The 301-nt window shown below is 48.5% G+C and overlaps 1 protein-coding gene across 1 annotated transcript in view; it reads right to left on the bottom strand.

The window, feature by feature from the left end:
- LOC106814950 (probable GPI-anchored adhesin-like protein PGA55) overlaps positions 1-301 on the bottom strand; it is a gene marked incomplete at its 5' end in the record, with an annotated part of 14,918 nt that continues 14,617 nt past the window's right edge. The window contains one exon of the mRNA XM_014819344.1: positions 1-219. Coding sequence (XP_014674830.1) covers positions 73-219 — 147 coding nt within the window. The remainder of the gene's footprint in view (positions 220-301) is intronic.

Below are 301 nucleotides of genomic sequence, written 5' to 3'. Positions count from 1 at the left end.
TACACTGAGACCCTTTCATTTTTATTTACGAAAAGCTCCGCCAAAATCGGTTTACATGATCTTGAAGCGGCACTAGGTAATCTCGTTGACTGGACGGTGCTGCCCCCACGTGGTGATTCGCTGCACTAATGCTTCCCTCTCTGCACAGCTGGGTAAGGCTTGCCTCAGGTAGGTTAGAAGCATGGTTACTGACTCCTCTCTGTTGGGAAGCGGTGGAGGCTGAAATCAGAGAAACACGTTAGTTACGGACGAAAAGCCAAGCACACAAACACGAATGAAACACTACGAGGCAAACAGAAAC

Source organism: Priapulus caudatus, unplaced genomic scaffold (genome assembly GCF_000485595.1).
Source record: "Priapulus caudatus unplaced genomic scaffold, Priapulus_caudatus-5.0.1 Scaffold1012, whole genome shotgun sequence".
Taxonomy (NCBI): Eukaryota; Metazoa; Priapulida; class Priapulimorpha; order Priapulimorphida; family Priapulidae; genus Priapulus; species Priapulus caudatus.
The sequence above is the reverse complement of the archived record's forward strand: the minus strand, read 5'-3'. Positions and strand labels throughout refer to the sequence as shown.